Source organism: Terrapene carolina, unplaced genomic scaffold (assembly GCF_002925995.2).
Source record: "Terrapene carolina triunguis isolate 2854851 unplaced genomic scaffold, T_m_triunguis-2.0 Scaffold33392, whole genome shotgun sequence".
NCBI classification, from domain to species: domain Eukaryota; kingdom Metazoa; phylum Chordata; order Testudines; family Emydidae; genus Terrapene; species Terrapene triunguis.
This window is the reverse complement of record NW_020697743.1, coordinates 1,427,192-1,454,767: the sequence shown is the minus strand read 5'-3', so window position 1 is coordinate 1,454,767 and position 27,576 is coordinate 1,427,192. Positions and strand designations below refer to the sequence as shown.

At 41.8% G+C, this 27,576-nt stretch overlaps 1 protein-coding gene across 1 annotated transcript in view; it reads left to right on the top strand.

The window, feature by feature from the left end:
- LOC113409450 (protein Hook homolog 3) overlaps window positions 1-27,576 on the top strand; it is a 107,691-nt gene that overhangs the window by 6,548 nt on the left and 73,567 nt on the right. The window contains exons 3-4 of the mRNA XM_026663372.1: window positions 9,636-9,721; window positions 19,915-19,987. Coding sequence (XP_026519157.1) covers window positions 9,636-9,721; window positions 19,915-19,987 — 159 coding nt within the window. The remainder of the gene's footprint in view (window positions 1-9,635; window positions 9,722-19,914; window positions 19,988-27,576) is intronic.

The window sequence follows — 27,576 nt, the reverse complement described above, 5'->3', positions numbered from 1 at the left end:
TGTACTGAGACCAGTGCTGTTCAAAATATTCATACATGATCTGGAAAAAGGGATAAACAGTGAGGATATAAAACTATTCAAGATATTTAAGTCCAAAGTAGACTGCCAAGAGTTACAAATGGATCTCACAAAACTGAGTGACTGGGCAACAAAATGGCAGATGAAATTCAATGTTGATTAATGCAAAGTAATGCACATTAGAAAATATAATTCCAATTATACGGACAAAATGATGGGATCTAAATTAGATGTTATAACTCAAGAACGAGTTATTGTGAATGGTTCTCTGAAAACATCCACTCAACGTGCAGCAGCAGGTAAAAAAGCTTACAATGTTAGGAACCATTAGGAAAGAGATAAGTAGTAAATATAGTAATATACAGTAAATATAATAATGCCACTATATAAATCCACGGTACACCCACACCTTGAATACTGTGTGCAGTTCTGAGGAGAGATTTAAAAGACTGGGACTGTTCATCTTGGAGAAGAGATGACTAAGGGGGGGATATGTTGGGGGTCTATAAAATCATGAATGGTGTGGAGAAAGTGAATAAAGGTTGTTTACTCCTTCCCGTAACACAAAAACCAGGGGCCACTCAATGAAATTAATAGGCAGCATGTTTAAAACAAACAAAAGGAAACACTTCTTCACACAATGTACAGTTCACCTGTGGAACTTGTTGCAAGGGATGTTGTGAAATCCAAAAGTATAACTTGGTTCAAAAAACAATTAGATAAGTTCATGGAGGATAGGTCCAGCCATGGCTATTAGCCAAGATGGGCCATGATTGGGTCTCCCTAGCCTATGACTGCCAACAGCTGGGAGCAGACGATGGGATGGATCTCTTAATGATTGTCATTTCTGTTCATTCTCCCTGAAGCATCTGGCACTGGCTACTGTTGGAAGACAGGCTACATGGACCATTGTATAGCCATTCTTATGTTCTCATTTAAAAAAAACAAAATTCCAAAAATTGCCTTCATTTCATCATGGACTTGAGAAAGTTAAACGGTTACATTAGAGTTCAGATTTTACATGCTGATTTTACCTATTATCCCAGTCCTTCTGTTATTCCTACCTATATCCCTGTAAGACTGGTTTGGGGCTCTCAATATAGAAGATACATATTTTCATGTAGCTTTCAGACTGGCCTGAAAGTAATTATGCTTTTGTATAGAAACAGTTGTGACCAATAGCATTCTTGGATCTGGCTTCTATAGAGTGGTGTTCATTAAATATCTGGTTAGATCAGGGGTTCTCAAACTTCATTGCACCACCTGACAACAAAAATTACTACACGACCCCAGGAGCAGGGACAGAAGCCTGAGCCTGCCCTAGCCCCACCACCCCGGGTGGAGGGGGGCAAAGCCGAAGCTCAAGGGCATCAGCCCCGGGGGTGTGTGTGCTGTAACCTGAGCCCCGCTGCCCAGGGCTGAAGTCCTCGGGCTGAAGTCCCGGGCGGTGGGCCTTGGGCTTCAGCCCTGGGCCCCAGCAAGTCTAAGCCAGCCCTGGCGACCCCATTTGGGGTCCTGACCCACAGTTTGAGAACCGCTGGGTTAGATAATAGCGTACTTCAGGCATCAGTGTATACATGTGTGTCTATACCAGGAAAATTTGCTTGACCTTCATGGTGACTGGAAGATGTGGAAAAGTAGATTCCATATATCAGATGGACTTTTCAGTCTTTTGTCTGTTCTCCATGGCTGCATGTGCAAGACAAGACAGCAAAGTTCTACTTTAACAAGCAGGAAGGTGCTTGTCTCTGTGACTAGTATCTGGCTCATCGAATTTACATGATGTACCTCCAGCTGGTTGGCAAAGAAAATGTGTTGTCAGATAAGAAAAATCATAGAAGCGATGACCAGAGGAAGTGGTCTCTGAAACAGTTGATGGTAGAGCTGTTGTTCAGGAGGTGGAGTTATCATTTCCTAGATCTTTGTGTCACAACTAGCAATAGAAACGGTCCACAGTTTTATTTCAGGATAGGAGTGGACAGAAACTCAATAAGATGTGGTCCTGTTGGATTGGAGCAGAGACTATGCTTTCCCACTGATTCCATTGCTTCTACTGATCTGGAAAATAGAACAAGTCTAGGGTCAAGGATCATCCTGATCACTCCAGATTGGATCAGGCAGTACTGTTACATGGATATCCCAAGAACACATTTCCTTCTGCATCCAAACCCAGAGACACTTTACTTCATTGTTTGACTCATGGGACTTTGACTACTTCTGGTGAAGCATGAAGCAGCATCTTGCTGCAATTCAAGAAGCTGTTCACCCTGCAATGTAACTTCCCGAAATGGAAATGGACAAGGGTTTCAGTATAGGCATCTAATAACCTGACCCTATACCCTTGCACCCATGTCGTTGATTTTGGAGTATTTATTATACTTAAGTTTCTCATCCTGTCCTTGTCATTGATCAAAATACATCTGTCTGCTATTTTTTAATACTAGCTTCTAGTTGAAACTGAAAAGCCTTCTTAGTGTCATGGGGTTCTTTGAAGGATTGGTGGTTGTCCTTATACTGGGCAGACAACTTCACTGATATGACATCTCAAATTCACCTTCTGAACCTTTGGAAGGGTGCTCTTTATTTCACCTATCACTAAAGGCAGCACTTTCATCACAGTTACATCTGCAAGAGAGGAATGAGTGCATTGCAGCCTTTAATGATTGATCCTTCCATTACTGCATTCCCTAACGACAGAGCTGTCAGGCAAGCTCATCCATTTTTTTTTCTTTAAAATAATGTTTGAGTTCTACCTGAACACAGGCATTAGTCTTCTAGGGTTTTTTTTTAACCAAACCCTACGTTCCGTGTCCTAGAAGTTAAGTGCATCAAGTTTTGTCCTGTGTAGAGAAGACAAAGATATTTTGGAAATTGCCTAGATTTTTTTGTAGCCTTAGTGGATCAGTATACAGGGAATGCTGAGTGACTGTCTAGATTATGCACTGGCATGTGTGCTTTATCTGTCATGTAAGCACTTGAGATCTTGGGGCCCACATTGCAGGGTTACTCAGTTTTCCAGTGGGTTCTCTGTTGTGATAGAAACATTACAATCTACAGGGCTGCCTAGCTGGGGTTCTATTCAAAGGTTTACTGAACACTGCTCTCTTGGTTTATCATCTAGATCTGATATTTGCTTTGGAGAACTGTTCTATAATCCTTGTTTAATTAAAATGTCTCAGCTCACCTTTGTTGGGGTTGTCCTGTTAACTGGACTTCCATAACTGAGAGTATACAGAAGCAGGCTGCCTTGTAGAAGGAGAGAGATTACCTAGTAGTAACTAGTTCTTCAGGAATGTTTACTCCGTATTTTCACATAGCCTGATCATCTCTTCTTGCCCAGAGTTGTCACTTTAAGGATCTTAAGGTTCAGCAGAAGAAACTCAGGTGGTTCACCGAAAACCTCTGATCTGAACATTTGGTGCCATGAGAAGGCACTTACATGGTACTAATAGGCACTTCTTTTCTAGAAAGATCCTGAAGCTCGCTGGCACTTGGAGAAGGAGGTTGATGTGTGGCTGCATGTGAATATGCACAGGCAACACTCCAGAAGAATTAATTGAAACTTTATGAAAAATAATAAATAGAGAATGGTCAAAAAACAAAAAGGAGTAGGCAAAGGCAAATAATATAATAGGGAAAAGTTTAGAATTGGAATATTAGAACAGGCATTGGACATTTATAAGCTAATTATTAAAAAGGAGAAAAGTTGAACTAATAAGATGCATGCCTTGATCACTCTGCTTGCATGTTGTATCACTTTTCCTCAGCCTTTGGTTTTCTGTCTCTTTAAGGGCCTTGTCTGCACTAGAGAAATTTACTATTCTAAGAAACATTTGTGGTCTCCCAGCACACTTGTCAAGCATCTTACATACACATTCTCCATACAGTTAAATGTATTCCAAATATCATTTGGATTGGACTTGTGTTCTGCAGGTCTACATATTGGTTCAAGCTGCAGCAATTTAGTGGCAGTATGGAGCCAGTGTAGTAGTAAACTAATTCATATTGTCCTTCCACTCAAGTCATAGAATCATAGAATATCAGAGTTGGAAGGGACCTCAAGAGGTCATCTAGTCCAACTCCCTGCTCAAAGCAGGACCAATTCCCAACTAAATCATCCCAGCCAGGGCTTTGTCAAGCCGGGCCTTAAAAACCTCCAAGGAAGGAGACTCCACCACCTCCCTAGGTAACGCATTCCAGTGCTTCACCACCCTCCTAGTGAAATAGTGTTTCCTAATATCCAACCTAGACCTCCCCCACTGCAACTTGAGACCATTGCTCCTTGTTCTGTCATCTGCCACCACTGAGAACAGCCGAACTCCATCCTCTTTGGAACCCCCCCTCAGGTAGTTGAAAGCAGCTATCAAATGCCCCCTCATTCTTCTCTTCTGGAGACTAAACAATCCCAGTTCCCTCAGCCTCTCCTCATAAGTCATGTGCTCCAGACCCCTAATCATTTTTGTTGCCCTCCGCTGGACTCTTTCCAATTTTTTCCACATCCTTCTTGTAGTGTGGGGCCCAAAACTGGACACAGTACTCCAGATGAGGCCTCACCAATGTCCAATAAAGGTGAACGATCACGTTCCTCGATCTGCTGGCAATGCCCCTACTTATACAGCCCAAAATGCCATTAGCCTTCTTGGCAACAAGAGCACACTGTTGACTCATATCCAGCTTCTCGTCCACTGTGACCCCTAGGTCCTTTTCTGCAGAACTGCTACCTAGCCATTCGGTCCCTAGTCTGTAGCAGTGCATGGGATTCTTCCGTCCTAAGTGCAGGACTCTGCACTTATCCTTGTTGAACCTCATCAGGTTTTTTTTGGCCCAATCCTCTAATTTGTCTAGGTCCCTCTGTATCCGATCCCTACCCTCTAGTGTATCTACCACGCCTCCTAGTTTAGTGTCATCTGCAAACTTGCTGAGAGTGCAGTCCACACCATCCTCCAGATCATTAATAAAGATATTAAACAAAACCGGCCCCAGGACCGACCCTTGGGGCACTCCGCTTGAAACCGGCTGCCAACTAGACATGGAGCCATTGATCACTACCCTTTGAGCCCGACGATCTAGCCAGCTTTCTATCCACCTTACAGTCCATTCATCCAGCCCATACTTCTTTAACTTGGCGGCAAGAATACTGTGGGAGACCGTATCAAAAGCTTTGCTAAAGTCAAGGAATAACACATCCACTGCTTTCCCCTCATCCGCAGTCCCACAGTGCTTCAGTCAGTACTGAGGTTGTTTGTCTGGTCTACTTTGTGCACCCTACTGCACAGGAGTCTGCTTGACTAGAAGCCATCTACCTGTATAATAGCACGACACAAACCATAGAGCTCAGTGCAGACAGCTTGCATTGCAAGCAACTTCTTTCACAATTGCAAGCTTCTTTGATTGTGAACATTGCAAGTATTACCAGGATGTCTTAAAGGAGAACCTTTATTGACTGTGTTGCTGCCTGGCTCAGATATTTGGGCCCAAATCATCTTATGGGATGAGAAAATCCAGAAGCAGCTGGCCAGTGGTGTTAAATGCTCTTACATACATAGAACCAGTCATCTGCATGCTTGGTATAACCTGAGTTTATAAGCCATGCTGGGATAAAATCAAAAACCGAAAGTACAGCCTAAAGTTAATGATGACATCAGAAGACTCAAGTCCTGGCATAGAATTTTTCATTTGTACAACCGTCTGGCGAGGAGCCTGAAGACTCACTCCACTGCTCAGCCTGAGATGCTCCCAAACATAATGAAAAAATACTTTGTAGCATGATTATTCAGAGGAGACGAGAACACCATTACCAAATAGGAGGAATGGGGGTGAGGGAGCCTGACCAGGAGTTGCCCAGATCACAAGATCCATTTGTAGGATGGAGGCCCAGATCCTGAGATGACTGAGCTGGTTCCGCATGAGGAAGTGGAATCTGGAGATGAGCAAAGCTTTATCAGGTATGCAGCTTACTATTGTATAAAGTACTGATGGGGACTGATTTTTTTTTCAGATTCTGGGGCTGAGAGAAATTTTTCTGGCTTCTTATGAATGCATCCTTAATATTTGTGAATGGGCAGATATAGTCTTATGTGAAGATGGAAGTGTCCACCTCTCCTTCTCCCTGCTCTGCCAGTCCCCACTCCCCCCTTCATCCTCTCTGCCATAGTACAAGTAACAGCCCCACAGCAGACCACTCAAAACAGTTATTCCCCCATAACTGGTCTTTCTTGGAGCCACCCTTCCATTCCTCTCACTTGTGGTACCCTTTTCAGCGTCATGACCTGCCAGTTATGGTAAGAGGAAGTGCTTGACTTGGCACTTACGGCAGCTGGCTGTGCTATACCATGTAGCCACATACAAAAATGGGGATTTTTTTTTAAATGTCACATGAAACACCAATGGAAAAATAAAAACAGCTGGACCTGTAAGTTACTGTAATAAGTTAATTAGTGGACGCTTGCCAAAGCATTTACCTTACATTGTATTGACTAGCCCATATGGCATCCAGCCATTTCTATACAGCATGCACAACTTGGCTATCTGCAATCACATTAGCGTTTGTCTTTCTAATGAACTGTTTGTATGGCAACTTCTCCAAAGTTAATATAAAGATTTTTTTTTTTTTTTTTTTTTAATGCATATCTCCAAGGTAGCTAACCAAGCCTCACCAGTCATGGAGCTTCTCATTGGATATCATCTGCAAAAAAATCAAAAACCCTCATTTTCCAAGATCCTACTTTTGAGTAATAAGTAACTTTTTTATACCATTTTGGCATTATGCACTACATATCTCCCTTCCCCTGCTCTAAAATAGTACCACACCTCTCCATAGTTTTAAGTGTTGTGTGAGAATTGGGAACATATGTCCTTAACATTCTGTGTTGAATGGCTCTGGATTAGCTATTGGAATTTAAAAAAGAGAAGAGGAAGTTTCTTTTGTCTCATTTGTTGACATTTCATGGGACGTGTGAGGGATTGCGGTGAGTGTTAATTCGATCATATCTTGTTTTCTCTGTCAGGGCTTGCTGTCCAGCTGTGCATATTGTCCAGACTCCATGTTGGTGGCACAGTTGAAAGGACCAATTCATCAAAGCGCAAAGGAATGTGAACAGAGAATTAGTATGAATTTACCACTTTGAGGAGTGAAAGACGAGGCAGTCCTGAACACGCCCCGAAGGCAGGAACAGTTCCAGCAGGAGGACAGAACTCATGCAAAAATATAGACAGCAGAATGCACAGGGAGGCAGAGTTTCAGCAGCCATTATCTAATGACTATTAAAGACCCAAAAGAAACTGCCTGCTGCTCTGTCCCCACAACTAGAGTCTGCTTCTGCACTGCCATGTGCTGCCCGATACCGTGCCCTCCCGAAAGCAGAGAATACAACTTTTTGGATTGGGACCTACCTCTTTGGCTCTCTCCCAGCCATTCTCCAGACATTCAACCCCTGTTTTTGACACAGGGAAAGAAGATTGTTTCTGCAGCTGGACTCCCTTATTAAAACACAGTTTTGTTTTTGGAAAAAAAGGCATTGTTTTTTAATGTTGTTGATACTTAATATAAGGTGATACTGTCTCCATTATAACAAATCAATAAAAAATGTACATAGCATAAATGTGCTAGGTTATCAACAGTGTTGTGCTATCTAGTCCTTCATTCTTCACTGTATAAAAAAAGGTATTTTCAAGTAGTCATAAAAAGAAACAAAGCATTAGTCCTTGGTGCCCTCTGTTTCAGATCTGTAGCGCATGCTCACCAGACGTAGTGTTGTCATCCTTCAGCTGCATCTACATGATTTTCTAGCTGTGAAAAAGTAGAGGGCAAGCTGTCTGAGCCACTGTAGTCTTTACTGACCACCTCTCCTTTGTTTTCACTTATGTTATGTAAAATGCAACAAGCAGATATGATCATGGTAATACTAGTCATGGAACAGTCAACAGACAATCTACATCTTGCTTTCAGTATCCCAGAAGCACACTTCACCACCATCCTGCATTGGTGTGTAGTGGAATCTTCTACCTTTGTTTATGTAGTTGGGGAAGTTTTAATGAGCCACGGCAGTACTGGGTAGACAGGATCACCTGGGAGCACAGTGGGGATGGAAACACCCATAATGTCAATATTAGTGGGAATAGTTTTTCACTTTTCCTGTTTTTGAGAAGTCCAGAGTTTGGTGGTGGGCGTGTGCGGTTTGTTTCAAGTCCTGGCTTCGCGCACTTTTCCAGGCTACTGTATGTCCATGCCCAGGGCTTCCCAGGGAGATACACATGGACTGCATCGTCATGGAAACAGTTTCCTTCCTGTTATGTATTTCTCGGCTTGTTGTGCTCAGACACGGAATGGGCATGCGGATTCCATTAATGGCTCTGTCAGTTTGGGGAGCCCAGCCACTTAAATTATTTGGTCTCTGGCATGTTAGCAGTCTTGATTACTTGTCCCTGTAACACACACAGTATTTGTTACAGTGCAAACCCCCAGCACAACAGCATTCACAATGGACTTCCCAACTGGGTTTCCATCTGGACAGTAGAAGACTAGGTTAGTCAACTTCTGCAGTGTTATGGCTGCTCACTTTTCCATAGTGAAGGAGATCTCTCGTCGTCTGGTACTGCTGTGTCAGGGGCAAGCTCAGCGCATAGTTCCAGGGAAGTCTCCTTTGATCCTGAAGTTCTTGCAATCTCTTACACAAATATTCAAGTGTATATTATTATACTGCACATTCAAAAATGAAACCCTACCCCAGTATGTGTCTCTAGGCACAGCATGTTGACCAAAATGACTGTCACCCATCCACCCTACCTCAGGGGTATATTTCTGTTATGGACTGGAAACCACCACTCACCCCCACATACGACACTATGGAATCAGCCACATTCCATCCTTCAGTTCTAAGTCAGATACCAACATCTTGCATCTTAACCTCTATATTTATACCAGAGACTTTTCTCTGTCTAGTTTTTTTTGCCACATCTATTGTAGTAATTGAACACCTTACAACTAATAGCAAACTAACACTGGCCAGTACAAACCAGCTAGTACTAGCATGATTTCACTCTCATCGCACACTAGGGAGAAGTTAATTGTTCAGAGCACACGCGTGTGTGTGTATATAATTATATAAACATGGGATGGTGGTCGGTCTAGGTGATCAGCATTTTTAATAATCAGGGGTCTTATGTATGTGCCTAAAAAGGGATTTAGGATGGTGCTTGAATGACTTAAAAGCACAAGTTCCACTAACTTTCAGTGGGATTTGTGTTCCTGAGTTATTAGATGCTTTTGAATATCCCTCCCTTAGGAATGTAACTCTGGTAACTCATGTTTTGAAAATCCTGGTCAGAGCTTGTAATAGAACTTTGGTTGCAACCATATCTGTGAAGCTGTGTCCATGGCTCTACAACAAGACAAACCTCAGTGTTGTGGTTCACTAAATGAAATCTAGCACTTGCAATATTTCTCCACTGATAGAATTAAACTTGTGCACCTTTGTGTTTTGTTTTGTTTTTCTCTCTGCCATTTGCTGCTGTTTGGTAGTAACAATACCGTTGTGTTACTTTTGAAAACTCTTTGATGTGTTAGTAAGAGATAGTTAAGGCAGGCTAATAAGAAAATGTTTTTTTTTCCCCTTCAGATCCAGACATTTAATGTTGAAGCACCATGCCAGACTGTGGAAGATTTAACGAATGGGGTTGTGATGGCCCAGGTGCTTCAAAAGATGTAAGAACAAATTGTTTAATGATTTGTGGATTTTTTGCATGCAGAATAGATCATTTGTAAATGTGCCCAATTATCTAAATGTAAGTATGTTTTCATATTAAAAGTTGACCAGTATCCAGTAAGGACTCAGCCTCCTAAACTTAGTTTGTGTTTTCACCTAAAGCATAACTAACAGTTATTTGAAAATGGAGAAAAACATGTGAAAAGTACAACTCATTTAAGGCAAAAGAAGTACCTGGTCAAAGAGTTTGTGTACGAAGTTTCAACTTTATTGAGAAATAAGATGGTTAAACTTAAGAAAAATACTTTTTACACCTCTGTTAAAAAGTTTGGTTTCAATTTGAGTAATAATGCAAAATAGCTTATTAGTTGAGGACAATTTATGAAAAGTACTAAATACATACTATGTCATAAATTACAATATGTTGTAGTGATAAATCTTGAGGCTGCTATAACTGTCAAAAAGTTTTAATAACTCACCATATTGCCATCCTTTTTAGTAGTGTCAGTGGGGAGTTCCATATTGAACAGACATGGGTAATTTATTATTATTTCATCTGCTGGAGTTAATCCCTTCAGGTCATGGTTGAGTCAAACCGGCAAGGCAGTGTAAGGAAACTTGATGCTCGTGTAATACAAGGTTTACGTTAAACAGAGAGGGTCTATTTCTAATACTGCCAATCTAGCACCATTCAAAGACATTCAATTCCTAAAAGATTAAGTGGGGGGAAAAAACCTCTCTGTACTTGGGATTGTCATGATTTTTTGTAATAGGCCTTTGATGGAGCCAATTATGGATTAAGATACCGTATACACTGATTCAGAATGTATCACTGTAGTTTGTTGGTAAATGAGGTTTATTTTCAATGCTTATTGTCAAGTGTATCATACTTACCTATCGTTTATAGAGAGATTTCTGCTTCTGTTTTGAGACTAGGAATAAGCATCTGATATGGCAGGTGCTTGTCCCCCACTTTACAGCAGCCAAAGAGGGCCTTCCTCTCTGGCTTTTCCTTCCAGGGAGCCTGATACCCCCTGGGGTACATTTGGGGTGAAAAAATCTGGCCCGAAGATCAACCCTGGCGTGCAATGGGGCGAGCTGGTTGGCAACTTAGTCCCTGGGCCAGCAGGTCAACCCTATTCTCCCAAAAATGGGGGAGGTGGCTGCTGAGTCTGGCCCTACCCACCCCCTCTGGCCTTGGGAACTAGTAAATATGGACAATAGGCATGATTCAATATGACAATTCCTACATTCTTATAAAGAGTCAAGGGACCAATTTTATTCCTTAATATGGAGGAGGTACAGAACACAACCAAAATAATTGCTTGACAAAAACAAATAAACAAATCTAAAAGTAGTTTTCTGTACAAATCCACCAAAAGGAAGATTAGGAAATCAAAAAGAATAAAAATAGGTGTTAGTTTTTCATCAGCAGTCCCTTGTTCCACAGAGGGAAGGAGTAGCAGTCTGCCTGCAGTACACAGGAGAAAGTGGAAGGAAACTCAGAATTTGCCTAATATTTTGAGGCAATGCTTAAAAAGTTTTGTAAGAGGACTTAATATGTGGGAAGATAAATTAGGAACTGAAGAGGATAATCCTGATTTAAAAATGCAGAAAATATTCCCCTCCTCCCTGGAACTTTTAAGAAGGTCCTATGCTGTATAGTTTCATTCTGCTCTGGAGGAATTTGTATAATATAATTTAGGAAATGCAAATAAGCCCAACAGAAAAGTAATGCAAAAAAGCAGATTTCATGGAGATTTTCCAGACTTGGCTGTTTTACTGAAGTAACAAATAAACCCGCAAAGAGCAACATCTTTGGCACATATCCCACAGATAAGTTGAAGTCCTCCTACACAGAAGCATCAGTTATGAAATCTACGCTACCCTGTACATGCTTTGTATGCTATCCCTCGGGGGAGGGATAGCTCAGTGGTTTGAGCATTGGCCTGCTAAACCCAGGGTTGTGAGTTCAATCCTTGAGGGGGCCATTTGGGGATTTAGTTGGGGATTGATCCTGCTTTAAGCAGGGGGTTGGACTAGATGATTTCCTGAGGTCCCTTCCAACCCTAATAATCTATGATTCTATGAAAGGAATCCTGGTATGTTCAAACAATACGTCAACAGTCCTAGTTGCTCCTAAGTGTGATTAAAAACTCTCTAATATTCAAATGTTGTTGCTTAGGGGACATTAAAGAGGATACAAAAAAGAAAACGTGTATAATATGCCCAATTTTAAACTAGCACCATCATTACTGTTCTATGTATCGTGAAAGATGAATAAGTCAGTGTTTTAGGCCTAAAAAACGGGAAAACCCCAACATAAATCAGGTACTGTAACAAAATTAATCTAAAAACGGACTCTCACCATCTGAAGCAGGACAGAACATGACAGAATATACTGAGGGAAGGTGAGCACTTGGGATAAGAGATTTTGTTAGTAAATATTGTAAGAAGTTGAGATTTTAGCTTAACCGTTCTTGAATCATGTTTCAGAACATTCATGAAAATGAGACCATATTGTTACATTATATAGTTTGAATATTTGTTAATCATAAAGTTACGCACATGAAAGATCATAGCGGTACATTGTATAGTTTGGGTAGTCATTAATCATGAAATGATGCATCTGCTTCATACTGTGTATGTCCCATAACTTCATCACTAATCAGCAGTTGATAGGATTATTTTCTGTATCCACCTGTTGGCCAACACATGTGGCTGATTGGTGTGTACAGTTCAAAATAGGGCTCTCTAGGAATTATGTCATAGAATCATAGAATATCAGGGTTTGGAAGGGACCTCAGGAGGTCATCTAGTCCAGCCCCCTGCTCAAAGCAGGACTAATCCCTAGGCAGCTTTTTGCCCCGATCCCTAAATGGCCCCCTCAAGGATCGAACTCACAACCCTGGGTTTAGCAGGCCAATGCTCAAACCACTGAGCTATCCTTCCCCCCTTGTCTTGTATATACCAAAAATAAAACTCTTGGGTGACATGGGAAGGGAAAGCTCAGTAGTCTTATTGATCATATTTTTAACCTTTTTGTTGGGCCTTGTATCTTGCACACTTCCAGGGGCAGTGTCCCAAGAAAATCAACCCTGACTTATTGTTTCCAGCTGCACAGGGGATATTTATTTATGGTGTGTGGTCATAATAGGTGAAATGTGTACAGTATAAAATTTGCGTTTCCATAGCAGCATTTGAAATGGAATGCTACCCCATCTAACAATGGTCTGTGATGGGATGTTAGATGGGGTGGGATCTGAGTTACTACAGAGAATTCTTTCCTGGGTGCTGGCTGGTGAGTCTTGCCCACATGCTCAGGGTTTAACTGATATTGGGGGTCGGGAAGGAATTTTCCTCCAGGGCAGATTGGCAGAGGCCCTGGAGGTTTTTCGCCTTCCTCTGCAGCGTGGGGCATGGGTCACTTGCTGGAGGATTCTCTGCACCTTGAGGTCTTTAAACCAGTATTTGAGGACTTCAATAACTCAGGCATAGGTTAGGGATTTGTTACAGGAGTGGGTGGGTGAGATTCTGTGGCCTGCGTTGTGCAGGAGGTCAGACTAGATGATCATAATGGTCTTTTCTGACCTTAAAGTCTATGAGTCTATGATACTTCAGTGATTGCTTTTGTTATCACTTTCCCCCCCTCGCTTCAGTGAATGCTAACTTCAGTTCACTTTCCCCATGCAACCAGTGGTTTGTAATGAAGGTCAACTAAGCAATTTGTAAGTTCAGGTGATAACCCCGTCCAATAATTTGGGCCCATCTAAATAGACTTTGTGGCTTTCAAAGCTCCTGTTAATTGAACTTCATTGCACAGGCATGCTAGATGGCAAATTTCTAGTTACAGATATACATAGATAGGGTTCACAGTAATTTTGAATGTCTTACTGCTGAGAAACACTTTGGAGCAAAAGAGTCATAATGACAGCTGATTTTGAATTTTTTCAAAGTAGTCATCAGGTATTATATCATTTAAAAAGAAAATTACAATTGCTTCTTCTTTTGTAGTGTGGACGCCTCGATGGATTCTTTTAGGTTCTCAGATATCTATGGCCGTAAACCCAGTAGCCAGTGATCACCTATGTCTCAGAAAGCTTGCCCATAAGTCTAACACATTATGAGTACCTCTAAGAACTCAGCTGGTAAGGTGATTGGGAACCATCAGGCAAAACCATTTTAGAAAATACAGAGGAAAAACATTAGCTCCCATCAGCTATTTAAAAAATATATATATACACAATTTGAAACAGCCAGTAAAGTTTTACTTTTGCTCCTTCAATTCAAACAGGTACCACAGAAAGGACTCTTAGTCCAGAGGCAGGCGGGACTGTTCAAGCAAAGGAGGGGGAGTCCAGGGCTGACTTCTCCAGTCCACCATTCCTTCTAGATCAGCAGCATGACTCCCACTCCTGTCCCAAGACAACCAACTAATTGGGGAAAAACTGTCGCAGGAGTAGAAATGCATGACAGGAGACAGGTGGGTGCTAGAAGTTATTCAGAAGAGTTGTTGGGTAAAGTTAAAACAAAGATTTGAGCACTCCAGCAACATCCTTGAATTCAGTGAAGAGCAAATTCATTTCAGAAGCCAATAGATCACTTACTGCGAATAGGTGCTATAGAGCCAGTACCACAGACGTGCTGTCTGGTGCTTACTCTAGTTAACTTCAGTAATCCCCCAGAAGATTTGAAGGGTTGTGAGAGTTTGATGTGAAAATCTCTCAACAAGTGCACCTTATTAGAATGGAAAGCTGAAGTCAATCAGGTGACTGACTATTGCATCATATCAGTCCCTTTGAGAAAGGTAAACTGTATTATTCCTGCCTGAATTTCTTGAGAATTATATCCATTTCTAGATGGCATCAGGAGTTTCATCAAGAGAAATCAATCCATTTTGTAAAAGAGCATCAAGAAAGCAGACTGTCGCCAGAGAAGATTTCCACTTAGGGTGCTATTAGACTCCTGACAGGGTGTCAGTTTTCCATGAGTAACCGAAATACAGTCAGCAAGAACACAGCTAATTGGATCAGACAAAGTGTTGGATAGAAATCTGAAGATGTGGGCATGCTAGTTTCCTGCATCACTCTAGTGATCTGGGCCCGTCTCCGTATGTGGATAAGGCTGGCACGTCTTGTCACTGAAGCTCATGATGTTGAAAGTTCTGAACACAATAGTATCTGTTTCCCTCATAGTTTATCAACCTCTGCTTTGATGGAAGGGACTCACCAAGTGTTCATCGGGGCAGATTACAGTAGAACTAGAGAGGCAAAACCAAGTCAGTATTTTCTGTATTGGGACAGTGCTGGCTATTCCTGCCACAGTAGGCTTTTACTGGAGGCTGCTCTAGCCAAACTCATGGTTGGCATTCCATGACCATCAGAGATTCTAGGGTACGTTTTGAATGGAGCATTTACCAGCTGTGATGGGGCAAGGCCAGATGGCTACAGTAAAGTAGTGAGGAACAGGTATGTTAGCCCCAGGCTAAACAAATCCCTGGTACCATGGTAACCAAATGGCAGTTGCTCCAGGTTAATCAAGACACCTGGGGCCAATTAAGATCCTTCTAGAAGGCAGTGGAGATAGCTAGATTGGCTTCAGGTGTCCCACTCAATCAAGGACTGGCTGGAACTAGTTAAAAGCCTCCCAGTTAGTCAGTGCGGTGTGGGTGTCAGGAGCGAGCTGTGCTGTTGGAGGAACGAAGTAGTACAAATCCATATCAGGTGCAAGGAAGGAGACTGAGGTAATTGTGAAAAAGATATAGAGTGGGGGCTGCTGTGGGGAAGTAGCCCAGGGAATTGTACATGTCCTGTTTCCAAAAAGTCAGCTTCCATAGCTGCTAATTTTAGGGTCCCTGGGCTGGAGCCCGGAGTAGAGGGCGGGCCCGGGCTCCCCCTTCCCCTCCCTGATTAATCACTGATACTGGGAGACAACAGAGACTCTGCGAGGGAGGGTTGTTTCTCCTCACCTCCCTTGCTGGCTTATGATGAAAATGGCTCAGTAGACTGTGACCCTTGCCTCTAGAGAGGAGGGCTATGTGGAGGGTCACAGTGAGCCTCTGAGGTTAGCAAAATGTGTCAGGAAACGTAGGACCCACGGAGTCAAGGACAGAACTTTGTCACACAGCCTACAGTGATTGGAACCCTCACTGGGAGTGAAGTGTCATTCCTGGGCAAGTACAAATGGGAGCTGTGGAAGAAGACTCACTCATTTATGGATTCTCCCCCTAAAATGAAATATGATACATTTAAGACTAAAATGCAGATGCAGAGATGGGCAGATATCAGGTATGGGCATCCTGTGTTTTTGTCCCCTCCCAAGAAGACAGTGAAGGCAGTTGTCTGTTTGGTAATCATACCACACTCATTGCTGTGGTATCTGAGGAAGCCATAGATAATAGCTACTCTTGACTATCAGAATATGGTCCTCCGGGCTGAGCAGAACTGAGGTTGACTCCCAGATTTTGTACCTTTTCACTAGTGGCTGGCATACTTCTTTAATAATTTTCATGACTGTCATTCAGCAAGCTCCTCAGAATCATTTCCCCCTTCTCATGAGCATGGCCTCATTCTTGTCTGGCTTAAGTTTCAAACCAGCTGTCTCACAGGAAAATGTAAAACTATGTATCAGCATAAGGATGGCACTGCAGCCTGAAATGATTGAAGATGTCCATTAAGTGGCTTTCCATAGCCATTAAATGACTGGGGTGGTAGGAGGAAAACCTTGTGGCAGAACACAGGAGAGTACTGTAGGGCTTCCTTGAAAGCAAGGCACAGGTGATCATTCACAGCCCTCTTGATAAGTCACTCATATGAACCAATGCAGCGTGGTCAGTAAGTCTGCTGAAAGATACAAGAAGATCAACTTGGACACCCGACTTTTGTTCATAGCCGAGATCAACCAAAGATACTAGTGTGGTTTTTTTAGGTTTATCGAGCCCTCATGTAACTGGAGTCCATATAGTGCTACAGTTGTCCAGCTGATATTTTCTCACTAATCTCCAGAATGGGGAGATTACAGACTGAATGGAAAACAGAGTAAAACAAAGGATGGCTCCTTGTGCAAGGTGTTAAACACCACTTACTTTAAAAAAGGCTGGCATGATGCTTTCATGTAGTCATTAACAATCTTTGTCAATAGTGGAACCAAGCTTTTCTTGCTGGATTTATCTGTTCATGAGGGATAAGGGTTCATTTCACAGCTAATTGGACAAAGTCTATTTCACACACCTAGTGAGCTCTATCAGCGGAACCAGATGAAACTGTACCATGTATTTTGCATTTGCTGTTTCGTGCTTTTGTACTCTTGTGTCGGTAGTCATGGATCTGAGCTATGTCTCTGAATGGGAGCAATCTGGAGTCATAAGATTGCCTAGTACTTAAAATCATTCTTCCAGCTACGTGTTTGTAGATGCTGTGTCAGAGAAAAAGAAATATGCCTTAGCCTTCATCATAGTCTCCTTAGAGGAATGTGTAAAATAGCACCTGGAATCTGTTGAGTTGAGACACTTTCACCATTGTGATCTTCTGTCTCCTTTGCCATGTAATCTATCACAGACCATTTGTTAACTTGAGGACATTGTAGAGAAAGGGGATACGTGGGAGCCAGTGTACCAGAGGAAAAAGACAACAAAAATTTGTATGGTCTAGCCATCAAAGCACTAATCTATTGGTTGGCCAGCTGTATCCGGGCTTCATTTGGATCACAAGGCACATTAGTGGATTTGATCGATTCTAAATAAACGGATCCTCCCAAAAGATCTCAACATGGCTTAGACTTAATAACCGATATACTTTTTCCATACATTTTCCACTTCAACACCATTGGATAGAACAAAGCAATAACAGTGCACAATGGCAGCACAACTTTAAGTCAGCAATCTAAGAATACTTTTTCTTCTTGAAACTGCCTGGATGTTTACCCAGTTTGGAGACTCACTAGAGAAGTAGATCCTAATAGCCTTACTCATTGAAAAAGTGCCATCAGTTTTCTGACAACTGGTGGTCAAATTTTGATTTTATTTGTCATAAAAAATATGGGGTCCCCTATAGCAAAGTGCTCCGTGATACTATGCTGGCGGGCATTGCTTTAATACTGATTAAGATGTGGAAGTGTCACCTACTAAATCACTAATTTTTTTAATTGTTATTCTCTTTGTCTCTTCTTCATTCTGTTTGGCTGTTTGCTTTCTGCTTCATTCTGAAGGATGGACTCTGTATCTCTGTGTGTGTGTGAGAGAGAGAGAGCGAGAGAACGTGAGCACAGAAGCTTTTCTCTCTTTTTTGGTGTCTAGAAGCTGGTTTAAAAAAAAAAAAACATGATCTTGGATACTTTTTACTGGAACTGACCGTTACTTTTAGTTCCTGGCCTCTTTGTAGTTGGGAACATAACACTGTCAGAATTCTATGTTGGAGAATGGAAAATGTGATTTTGAATAAACAGTTACCAATAAGAAACATTCTCTCTTCTTAGCTAGTTTCTGAACCTTGGGGAGAAAGCCCTAGCAGTTGCTCTGGGAAGACGTCTGCCAGAGGGATAGAAAACAGAGGTGTATAGAAAATATAATGGCAGAAACAATAGTGTGCCCTCATCGAGTACTGTTTTCTATCTTGGTTGCCTCACCTCAGGAGCCAAAGTTGGAAAAAACTTGAAAGAAGGGTGACTGTAAAAACATTAAAGGTTTGACGGGGCTTACAAGGAAAATACTTTTAAAATGCTGGGATTTTTTTAGGATAGAAGGGAAGACAATTAAGCAGTTGCTCAGAGGTAAATATAAACTATGCTCCTTTTCAACTTTTTTCACTGTATGAGAATGGGTTTATTTGGTTTTTTTGGTTGATATTGAAGGGATTACATTTTAAAAGGAATATTTAAAGTTATCATGTGGGAACTCACTTCTCCAGGTATTCATAAGACGTACGTGTGGCTGGATTTAAAAAATCTATTAATTGTATCAATAATAACACATACAAGTATGCAAGCTAAATATGTTTATTGTAAGAGAATTCAAACTTCATGATTCCAGGCATCAGGTGATTGCTTGTGAGGATTGGAAAGAAAATTTTCCATTTGCAGAACATGGTACAAATTGGCTAGGTGCTTTGTCCAGCTATGCTGAAAGAAGGACAGGAAAGGTTGGACGTGGTTTAATTAGGCTGCAACTTTATTCTTAAATGTCTGGGCGTACCTGACAGATAAAAGTGTGCAATGCAGTTTATCATTTTAATATATACATGAGGGGCCCTCCCCCTTACCCAGCCTCATCCCCAGCCAACCCACTTCTGGGACTTCACCATCCCTCTCTCTTGGGGGCGCACACTTTATAACCCCCCTTGTTGGGGGGGGTTATAAAGAGGGAGGGGGTTGGCTCCCTGCCATAAAAGTCATAAGAGCACCGAACCATCCCCTCCCCTGCAGTTCTGCTCTTTAATGAAGCCTCCCTTAAATCTGTTCCCAGTCCTTTTTATCTGATCACTGTATCTCTTCCCTACGGAGTACCTACACTTGGACATCCACCCCATGTTTACATAAAGAGTTGCGACATCATAGCCTAACTCCCATTTCATGTTCACCCTAACTAAGCCCCTCCAATCCTGCTGTGGGGAAGGTGAAAAAAAACCCACTTGACCTTGGCCAATGTGGTGAGGGAAAAAATCCTTCTCTGCTCCCTGAGAAAGGAGCGAGTAGAGCGATGCCCACAGCAGATCCTAATAAAACTTCTGTGGGTCTGAGTGTGGGTGCTGCTCTGTCTGGTTCAGGTAAAAGAGGGTTTTTCCTGCACCGGCATGGACCTATATAATCCCCCCTCTATTCCGGTCACTGGCGGAGGGATGGGTCAGCGTCCTCATGCTGACCTGGTTTGTCGTTGCAGCAAAAAATCACTCACTGTCTCTCTACCACTCAAAGGGGTACACACCTTTTACAATAAACCAGACAACGGCCCCCATGGCTTAGGTGCGGTGGGGTCATTTTAAGAGTATTACAGTCACCTCAAAAGTACTAGGTAAGTATTGAAGGTATTTGGATAACACTATGATGTGTGATATAAATATTTATATAGACTATATTAATATCTATGTGTATATGCATTTAAATGAATATCAGTATAGGATTCATCTGGAATCTCTAGCTTGTTAGTACTAGAAATTGGTGTTTTTAATAGATATGCTAATTTTATTTATTTTATTTTCAGAGATCCAGCATACTTTGATGATAACTGGTTAAACAGAATCAAAACAGAAGTAGGAGACAATTGGAGGCTAAAGGTATTTTCTTCGTGCTTTGCTTTTCTGCAGTCAGTATTTTAGTTCTTAATAAAATATTTTTTCAGTATTAACTTATTCCTAAATTAAAATATTAGCTTACAGTAGAAGATATCGAACTAACTATAATAAATGTAATTAAGGATTTCTCATTTTCTAAAGTTGTTGGCTCTTGTAGAGTTTAATTCAATGTCAAAACCCAAGTTAACGGTGTAAATCCATTTCAGTAATTTATGAGAAAACTTATCAGAAAAATAAACCTTAAACGAACTTTGAATTTTTTTTTTAAAGAACATTTTAACAGGTAGGAAATGTGAATGAAGGTAACTTTTTTTTTAATTGCTAAGTATCGAAATGCCCAACTAAATTACCCTAAAAATCTTAAGTGCAGTTCAACAATGACTGGAAAAATGACATCTCGTTACTCTGTTTCTTAGGTATATTCAGTCATATCTATGATAAAGAGGTAAAATGATGCTACTCTTTACTACAGTGTCAGCTCAGCTGTGGAAGAGCAAACTATGCTGGTTTGGATTGTGTATAATCATCAGATTTGTTACCTAATTTCTAGTTCCACAGCCACTTGTGCAACTCAGTCACCTTGTAATAATAGCTTCAGTTACACTTTTATAAATCCTCATGTCACAGGTGTAATGGAGGGTGCTTTTCGACCTCCACAAACCAGAAAGAACACAGCTGGATGTTGAGATCCCAATGTGGGTTTGAGGAAAAATATCTTCAGTTGTAAATTGAACAAATTTGATCTGAAGATCATTGAGATGTAATCAGATGTGCAACCCTACCATGCCATCTTTGTAATCCCTTTTCAGGGTAGAACCACAGGTGAAAGATAAACTGCTACAAAAAAGTTGTTTGTGCCTCTTTATTGCTCTTCACCTTTTTCCATAAAAAGGTTGTTTGCTTGTTTTTCCTCCTAGAAATAACAAGCGTCGACTGCTGTTTTTCTTGATCGACTGGAGAACCACCGTCCATAACATCACAATAGGCTGAAAGTTCAGCTGCAGCTTTTGCAGCTCTCAGTTGAATTTGGGGGAAGGGAACTTTCTCCTACCAGTTTGTGAGGAGTTTGAATTTGACATGAACACTCCACTCATTCCTCCCTTGTCTCCCCCAAAAAAGTTTAAAGCAGCCATATTAAACTCTTCCCCTCCTAAATGAAGAGAGGGAAAAGCAGCAGCTGAGGTTTGTCTGTTGATGTCAGTATCTTAGTAGTTTTTCAGTCCTCCACTTCATAAATAAGAATGTTAAGAGCTAATACTTTTCATGCAAGGAGTGTACTAAAGGAAACAAACAAACAAAAAAAACTCCAACAACAATGCAGCCTTTGAGACCTTCATAAAAAACAGTAAAGGGCACAAACAAAATATTTAATTCTTCCTTTGTAGCCTGGCCACTTGCAGGGATCCTTGATATAAGGCGTATGACTATCTGACAAGTAGCACAGTTACAGTAGTTTGTCTTCAGCTCTCTATATTTTGGTCATTTGAAACGTGGGTAGTGGGGACATCTTCAATATGTATACTTTGATCGCTTACCTCCAGATTTAAGATGTCAGTAGCATGTATCTGTGAATATCCTTAATAGTGTTTCCCTGATGTTTTTTAATGATCAGAATGAAAACATTGATTATTGGATTAGCATTTTGTGTACTATCCCACAAGGCTCTGTTATAGTGAATAGAAGAATATTCTGACTGTTTGTCAAGCACGAGACAGAGCTCTGTTCCCTGTCTCCAGTGTTGCATGATGTAGTAATCAAATACATGCACTAGAAGTACAAATCAGTGAAGGGATCCAAGTATGGGGAATAGATGACGAGGTAGAATACTATGCAGCTGATCTTGTTTTCCTGATGCACCCCCCACACCGACATCCTCCTAATCCTGGTGCCATTGTCATTGAGGAATTCAGTAAATGATTTAAGGTTCAATTTATAACCATGTAAGAGTTTTGATTGTACATTGGAGCTGTTGCAAAAATGCATGACTCACTGCTACGTTAGCGCACACTTGGATTAAGTATTTGATCATCATAATCTCTTTGAATTGGTCTGAAACCCAAATATTGAATTATTAGCCTTCTCACTCAATCAGTTTTAAAGTGATTTGAATCACTGGGCAAATTTACCAATAACTATGAAGGACAGAGTTGTCCTATTAAAAATGTAGTGTCCTCTTACTATACCAGTGGCAAACTTATCTGTATGATTGAATACTAAGGATTCATCTCAAATTCTAAAGGAACATAAATTGCACAGGCAGGTTAATTTAACATTCCCAGTTGCAGAGCATACTTTTTAGCTTCAGAGACAGAGAAAAAGGGTAGGAAAAAACCATCGGTGTTACATTATAACACTGGGGACAGACAGAGTAGTATATACCAGAATGCATTCAACTAGCTAATGCGCTGTATCTTTAAATGGACCAAATTTCTTTAAATATTATATTAAATGCCACTGTTTATGTCCTTATACTTCTATGTAATAGAATTAAGGAGAGATGCCAAATTTCATGTACAAAATTTTGGATAACCACAGTCATTGGTGATCCATCTTTTCTATTGGTAATGAACACCCAGTTTATCAATTTTGGTTTAAGAAATAATATTTTTTTGTAAAAATCTCTAAAAATGAAAAGATAATTATCTCTTGCCTTGCTTAGTGCAAAAGAAATCCACTTTGCATAATTATATTTTAAATTGCATACAGAACAGAGATTTTCTATTAAAAACACATTTTGGAAACAAAATGCCAATCATTGTAACTGGGAAACAGCACAAAAAATATTTTTCTGTTACCAAGGCCTTGCAATTATGAACTTCCCTAAACTACAAACTTCAACAATATTTCAGTGGTCAAAAGATATAGGAATACCATTAACTGAGGAGGACTGGTCATGTACTTTGAAAAGCGGTTGATAACATTACTGTGCATAATGACTTGAGACAGATGCAAATATCCATAGGTGTTGTATTTAATCACATTTTATTACTGTGCAGAATATTATTGAATGTGTGGGGGATGGGAACAGAAAATTGGATAATGTCCTCTTTTTCTCATTCACTATGGCAGTGTTCAGAAATTCATAAATTTTGGGGAAAGGTTGAACAATATGTTCCCAGTTATCTACTGTTTGATCCCAAGCTTTTTGTCCTAGATATTTGCCTGGGTAATCACACTGCAGCTTTTGTTAAAAAATGTAGTTTATTTCCATTAGTACTAGCAGACGGTGTGCTGAGATATTGGGTAACATTGTCCAACCTTATAATGATAGTTTCTGTTAGATTTTCTACCACTAGAACAGATCATTGGATGTCTTGTGCAAAGGGAGGATGTTTTCGAAGATGAATGGCTCTCAGTTTGATACAGTTTAGGCAAAATGGAATAATCTATTAAATTATGATATAGACTGTTTAGTACTATAATCCAACTAACCAAGCCTGGACTCTTGAAAACTATTTTTTTGATTCTTGTTATAGTGTAGTTTTATACCACTTTGTGTTACTTTGATTATTTAATTCTCTGTTTGTGCAGCAGCACTAATAAAGTTTGGTTTTAAAAAATGGTGACTGCTGGACCTCAGTTAGGTGTGTCCCATCCCACCAGCACTCTGTCTTACATGGAATAAATTGGAGCTGTCTTCCAAGCCCTAAGATCACGTAGACATTGAGTTCTTTGTTCCACTGCCCCAGCTGGGTTGGCTGTAACAAGCATAGAACTGGGTACCATCACCATTCATTATAGTCCTTTTCATGGTCTACTATCATCCCACATAAGAGAGTCCTCTGGGGGAGGAGCAATTGCTAACACATTACCCTTTCAGTTCTCTCAGACCAGAGATGGGCAAAATACAGCCCGCGGGCCACATCAGGCCCGCAGGACCCTCCTGCTCGGCCCCTGGGCTCCTGTCCCGGGAGGCTAGCCCCTGGCCCCTCCCCTGCTGTTCCCCCTCTCCTGCCGCCTCAGCTCACTGCGCCGCTGGCACAATGCTCTGGGCGGCGAGGCTGCAGAGCCGCGGCCTGACCCGGTGCTCTGTGCTGCGCAGTGGCATGGCTGGCTCCAGCCGGCAGCATGGCTGGCTCCAGCCGGGTGGCATGGCTGCCTGTACTGGTGCTCTGGCCGCGCCACCAGTGCTCCAGGCAGCGTGGTAAGGGAGCAGGGGGGGTTGGATAGAGGGCAGGGGAGTTTGGGAAGGTGGTCAGGGGTGTGAATAGGGGGCGGGGTGGTCAGGGGTCCCAGGGGGGCAGTCAGGAAGGAAGGGGGGGGTTGCACTGTGCGGCGGGGGGCAGTCAGGGGCAGGGGTTCCGGAGGCGGTATGGGGACAGGGAGGGGTGGATGGGGCAGGGGTCCTGGGGGGTCCGTCAGGGGACGGGGAACAAGGGGTTGGATGGGGCAGGAGTCCCGGGGGGTCCGTCGGGGCGAGAAACAGGTGGAGTTGGATAGGGGGCGGGGGGCCAGGCCATGTCTGGCTATTTGGGGAGGCACAGCCTCCCCTAACCGGCCCTCCATACAATTTCAGAAACCCAATGTGGCCCTCAGGCCAAAAAGTTTGCCTGCCCGTGTCTCAGACAGATGGGAACAGAACCTCCTGCTAGGATTGGCAGGTAAGACTGCAGAATCTTATGATCATCCATATGAAAGGCTGTTAATTGGTCTGAAAGAGCCTGCACAGACACTTATCTTCATGGCAAGAAGATGAACAGTGATTAACACAATTATCTTAGTTTCCACTAAGCCCCAGCTTCTGAACCAGTGCTGCTTCTTTGAGTGATGGTTCCTATTGTGTATTCCACACATGCCATGCATCTGATTCCAGAAGTGTTTCCAAAGTGTTGCCAACTTAGCTACTTTGTCACTAGATTTAGCGACTTTTTAGTTTCCTTAGCAAGGAAATAAGTGTCAACGTGACCAGTGACAAATCTAGCGACCTTCATTGCTGGTTAGAGTGACATTCAGAGAATCACCAATATGTATCCCCAAATCATTCACAAACAACTCAGTAGTGTTAATAAAATCCATTCCATTCTCTTCTTATGACATTCTGTTGTACACCAAGTTAATGTCATTATGTCTCAATTGAGCATGTCCTGGGAAGGTCTCTCTTACTCTGAGCCTTGATTATTAAGTGAAGTAAATCATATCCCCCACCACTGAGATGCTGGGAAGGCACCTACCTTCTCCAAACAGGCAGATGGTGAGTTAAGCTCGAAAAATGAGCAAAGCCAAAGTGTCAGTGCAATCACATGAGCGCCACTGATGTTTACAGTGGGCCCATATGATCTTTAATAGAATACGGGAACTTCCAAAAATAGATTAAGTATCAGAGGGGTAGCCGTGTTAGTCTGAAACTGTAAAAAGCAACAGAGGGTCCTGTGGCACCTTTAAGACTAACTGTTAGTCTTAAAGGTGCCACAGGACCCTCTGTTGCTTTTAACAAAAATAGATTGTTACCACTTGAGCTGTTTCTATTGGTTGTCAGAAGTAGTAGGGCTGTTTGTGAGGAGAAAGAAATTGAAGAAATACATAGAACGCAACCGAAACCCGTTACAGCAACTTTATAGACCTCAAACAGGCTTTTGATAGCATTGGGCAGAAACGGTTATGGCAAGTCTTAAGGGTGTGTGGCATCCCTGAGAAATTAATCAAGCAAATAGAAAACGTCTACAGCAAGTCTGAGTGCAGTGCGAGTACACAAGAAGCTGACGGAAAGGTGCAGGATGACTGTAGGAGTGAGATAACGATGCATGCTATTGCCAGAGTTCATCTTGGTTCTGGAAGCAGTAATGGCTGTAGCATGGAGAGATAAAACGAGAGAACTCACGTCATGTGCGAGGACGGTCAATAGGCTTAGATTCAAAGATGATATTGACCTCATAGCAATGACTGAGGAGGATTTACAAAGAATAACTGAGAAGGTCGATCCAGAAAGCAGAAAATTCAGACTGAATGGCAGCTGAAAGTCAAGAGGAAGAGGTAAAGATCAAAGTCAGAGACAAAGAATTAGAAGAAATGGGAAAATCTCTGTATCTTGGAGGACTAGTATCAAGGAATGGGAATTGTGAAGATGACATAAAAAGAGGTATCAGGCTAGCCACAATGGCATTCAGAAATTTTTGCAAGACCTTTAAGGCTAAAGAGATTTAGGTAAAAATGAAAATTAGCATATATGAGATGGTGGTTGTGCCAATACTGCTATATACGTCAGAATGTTGGAGTATGAGGAAGGTTGATAAATGAAAGATACTGACTGCAGAAATGAACTGGCTGAGGGGAATACTGAGAATTTCAAGACTGCAGAAAATAATAAATGAAGTGATAAGAAAACAGGGCAAGAAGTAACGCTGTTACAGAAGATTCAAGAAAAACTGCAGTGTTTTGGACATGTGCCAGTGATGCACCTAGGGAGGATACCGTACATGGTAATTCATATCAGAGTGTAAGAAACTAGAAATAGAGGAAGAACGAGGGTGCATTGGATAGACACGGTAAAGAATGACACAGAACAAAAAGTTTTAAAGATGAACAGAGACGTGAAGCTGGTACAAGACAAAGTGGTAGAAAGACTTCAGTCAGCCTCATTGTCGCTGCTGAGCTGATGGGTGGGAATCAAAGATGTAATAGTAGGACTTGTATCCCCCCTTTAGGTCAGGAACTCTAGTGCAAACACTTGAACACGTTTAATCTGTCCAGCAGAGAGCAGTATGCTACATGTAGTTTGTATTTGGAATTACTTCTACTTCTGTCATTGCTTGTCTGAATGCCTCTTTGTTTTCTAAAGCTCTTAAACAATATAATTATATTCTCCCCTCAGTCCTGGTATTTAACTTTTACAAATTAATCAGTTGCTCTTAGTACTTTCTTTGCTTCTCTATTGTGATATAAATGTTTTTCATGTTCATGTTGCTGCATTTGAATTTCTCCTTAAAAATTTGTGCTGTGACTGGAAGGTGATGTTAGTATTGTTACTGAGTCGAATTTCAAAGAGAAAACAGTTGCACTAATTTCCTATGCTGATTGCCCCCTGGCAGCAGCTATATTCCAGCATATGTGCTGTAACTAAAATGTCCCTTCCCTGCTGGACTCATGATTAGTGTTAGATGTTAGACCAGTCTAAGTTGGAGTTACTTGTATTATGGTGGGTCTTATGATTGGCTGGTTGTGTTTTATACAGTAGTGTTGCAGCAAACACTTGAAAAGGATGTGTCAAGGTATTGATTATTGTGGAGATAGAAAGATTGGGTCATGGAGATCAGATGTTGGGTGTCTTTTCAGTCACCTCTCCCTTAAGCGCTCTCTAACCACCCTAGTCTTGGTAGCAGATGAGCTGCGATATCCTACTCCAAAAGGGGTGAAGTCTGGGCTTGGAGTTGTATGGAAGCAGGGCCCGCTCCAGGCACCAGCTTAACAAGCAGGTGCTTGGGGTGGCCAAGGGAAAGGGGCGGCACCTGCGGCAATTCGGGGGTGGCAGGTCCCTCACTCCCTCTAGGAGTGAAGGACCTGCCGCTGAACTGCCACCGCCGATCGCGGCTTTTTCCCCCCCCCCCCCCCCCCCCCCCCCCCCCCCCCCCCCCCCC